At 48.5% G+C, this 3,259-nt stretch overlaps 1 protein-coding gene across 1 annotated transcript in view; it reads left to right on the forward strand.

Moving 5' to 3' along the window:
* Positions 1–26: 26 nt before the first annotated feature.
* Positions 27–3,259, forward strand: part of LOC118324883 (nuclear receptor coactivator 3-like) — a 14,119-nt gene continuing 10,886 nt past the window's right edge. The window contains 4 exon segments of the mRNA XM_035657380.1: positions 27–151; positions 808–968; positions 2,866–2,966; positions 3,064–3,238. Coding sequence (XP_035513273.1) covers positions 63–151; positions 808–968; positions 2,866–2,966; positions 3,064–3,238 — 526 coding nt within the window. The 5' untranslated portion in view covers positions 27–62.

The following is a 3,259-nucleotide window of genomic DNA, read 5'->3' on the forward strand; positions in this document are numbered from 1 at the left end:
GATTACAGCCTTATTTACACCTGTGTGTGCTCCTTCCTCTCAGGTGCTGATATGTGCACACGATGAGCGGACTGGGGGAGAACTCCATGGAGCCTCTGAGCTCAGAAAACCGGAAACGCAAGCTTTCCACTTGCGACACGCCTGGTCTGGGGTGAGTGTGGCTGATCAGCACAAGAGAGGGGAAATGCAGGAAAGTGGGCTACTGGGTCAGTGGTTTCTCAAGCCCGGGCCATGTGGCTCCTTTGTGTGCTGTGATGAGTAAATGTGTGCAAAATACAAGAATATTTTTCTGCGTAGAGAAGCACTTTTTAGACAGAATTTCTCCCCTTTTCTTTCTTTATTTAATCTGGTAAAAGTCTTATTGAGTTAAAAATCTTCTCTCCCAAGGATGGTAGAGATAAGAAAGTAATTATAATACACCTTCAAACTGACTCCAGACCACAAAATTATTTAGGTAGACAACGTTTTTGACCTCTTCATCAGGTCAAAAAAGTGGGACTGAAATGTAAATTAAAACCACATAAACAGGCCAAGAAAACTCTCATGCTAGTATTAGCAGTAGTCTCACATCTGTACATTAAATATGAAACCACATCCAGCAGCCGATAGCTTAGCATGTCCTCCAGCTACAAATGAAACTACTGCAGACTTTTTTGGCTAGAATTTCTTTGCTGGACAAACTCTTAAAAGGTGCTGTGCCCAAGAAGCAATCAGTTACTCATTCAATATATAATCCAGCACTAACAGTTTGAGAAGAGTGGAGTAGTGGTTAGCTAAGCTTTAATCTTTGCATATTGCCCTCTGCAGGTGTGAGAGGAAGCGACGGGAGCAGGAAAGCAAATACATAGAGGAGCTAGCGGAGCTGATCTCCGCCAACCTCAGCGACATCGACAGCTTCAACGTCAAACCAGACAAATGTGCCATCCTCAAAGAGACAGTGCGCCAGATCCGCCAGATCAAAGAGCAGGGTGAGTGGACACAGTTGTCTGAAATCCTAAAGAGCTGGAGCCGGACAGGTGCACCGCAACTCAGATGGACTGGTGAGAAGTGTGTGTAGGAAACATTGGGAAAGGTGTTGAGGAGGGAGAGAAGAGGCTCAGACAGCTGGGGGTTGGTCTGGGCAGACACACACACACACACACACACACACACACACACACGTGCCTCCTCAGAGCCCAGGTGCAAGGACGAATCAGTCATTCATCTCCCACAAATTTCACAGCCTCAACTGTTTATGTTTGGGAGGAAACATTGGCAATGCTTTGTGAACCTGTCATTTGTGTGTGTGTATGTGTGTGTGTGTTATGGGCATGCACAGCTGTGTGCTGGCTTGCCAGGGGCTGTTTAATTGGACGTTTGCAGGTAATCACATGCCCATCCATTCCGCTGAACTGCCAAATTATTAGTTCTGTTACAGCTGCTATTGTCATAGTTCTGTTTCCATTATGCAGCGGTCATTTCTACAGCGAACAATTTGGAAAGCCGCAGGCTTAAACTCTTGCTTTGCAGATGCACCATCAGTGCAGAATGGGCATATTTTAACTCTTACATTCAGACCTTTGTCAGCGTACATTTTTTCTTTCAAGCTGAATTTCTCGAGATCAGGGCGAGAGCCGGCGGTGAATTTTGTTCTTGTGTCTCTGCTCGGCTCAGTCAGCGTCTGCCACCTCGACAGGAAGGGGAAGAGGCTACAGCTGGCCCTGACTGGCTGCTGACAGGTTGCCATAGTTACAGGAAGTGAAGACAGAAATGACACAGGCGTTTAGACTCGTATCTCGCTTTCTACCTGTTCCTCTGTTCCTCTTCTCCTCTTCTCACTTTCAGTTGCTCTTTCTGCCAGTCTTTATTTTTGCTCTTTTCTCCATCAATCATTCTTGTTTTTCATCTCACTTGGATTTAATGTGCTCTGCTCTTGCATCTCCTCTTCTGCCCCCCACCATCTGTATTGCAGCACAATGAGTTGCAGCGTCTCCAGGTTTGCTCCCAGCATCTTAAGATATTGAATGAACTGATGGAGTGCAACCTCCCTCTTTCTGTCTCAAGCACACTCTTTCCTCTTCCTCTCCCTCTTCTTTCTCTCAGTCCTTCTCTACCTAACTTCACAGTGCCGAGCTGTAGGCAGCAGCGGCTTTTTTTTTTCTTTGTGTGGGTATCTGTGCCCCTTGGGAGCTAATCAGATAGAATGATTCCTGTAGCCGAGCAGCCCCCGCCTCTTTCTCAGACCAAGCCCTGCATTAATACAACAACCCAAACGCCAGCCGCTTTCTTTCAGCATCGTCTCCGTCCACATCCCCCTGGTTCAGCTCCGGCCCTTCCTGTCTCTCTCTCTTTATCTGTCTGTCTTTCTTTCCCTCTCTCAGACTCAGCCCCTCCATTAATTCAGGTGCCTCAGCTCCTGCCCCTGCACCATTACAGCTTCCAGAGCCTCTCTAGCTCTCTCCTGCGCGCGCTCTCTCTCTCTCTCTCTCTCAGCCCCAGCCTACCAGACAGTCCCTCAGAGTCTGACACTGAATATAAAGCATGAGGACGGCTGCTACCTGCTCCACATGCACCCAGCCCTCTACTCCTCCTGACGGGCTCCTCAGAGAAACCTCCCTCCGTCCGTCTCCCTCCTCACCTGTAGTTTTAAAACCAAACACACACAAAAAAGTGAAGATTGAGAAACGCTGCCCCCTGCTGGTGCAGCTTGAGTAGTGAGTGACTGGCTGTTTCCTCCAGTTTCAGGTATCGTTGCTCTCACCTTGTGTTTCTCCTTTGCTCTTTTTTTGCTTCTTTGTAGGCAGCTGGGCTTGAAATTGCTGTTTGTGGTGAGGTTTTTTTTTTCAGTGTGTTTCCTCTCTTTCCCCTTCCTTTCTTCTCCCACAGGAAAAGCTTCATCCAACGACGACGACGTCCAGAAGTCAGATGTGTCCTCGACAGGTCAGGGGGTCATCGACAAAGACCACCTGGGGCCTCTTCTGCTGCAGGTGAGTCCAGCGGTCCACCCCGGTCGAGCGGACAATATTTATCCAAGGTGTGATTGGCAACCTGGCCAGTGGTGACTTCCTGTCGCTGTGCTCTCAGGCTCTGGACGGCTTCCTGTTTGTGGTGAACCGGGAAGGCAGCATCGTGTTTGTGTCGGACAACGTGACACAGTACCTGCAGTACAAACAGGAGGAGCTCATCAACACCAGCGTGTACAACATTCTCCATGAGGACGACAGGGAGGAGTTCCACAAGAACCTGCCCAAGACCAACAGTGAGAAACACACACACACAC

Source organism: Morone saxatilis, unplaced genomic scaffold, assembly GCF_004916995.1.
Source record: "Morone saxatilis isolate NCDOM2014 unplaced genomic scaffold, NCSU_SB_2.0 Contig15, whole genome shotgun sequence".
In the NCBI taxonomy this organism is placed as follows: domain Eukaryota; kingdom Metazoa; phylum Chordata; class Actinopteri; family Moronidae; genus Morone; species Morone saxatilis.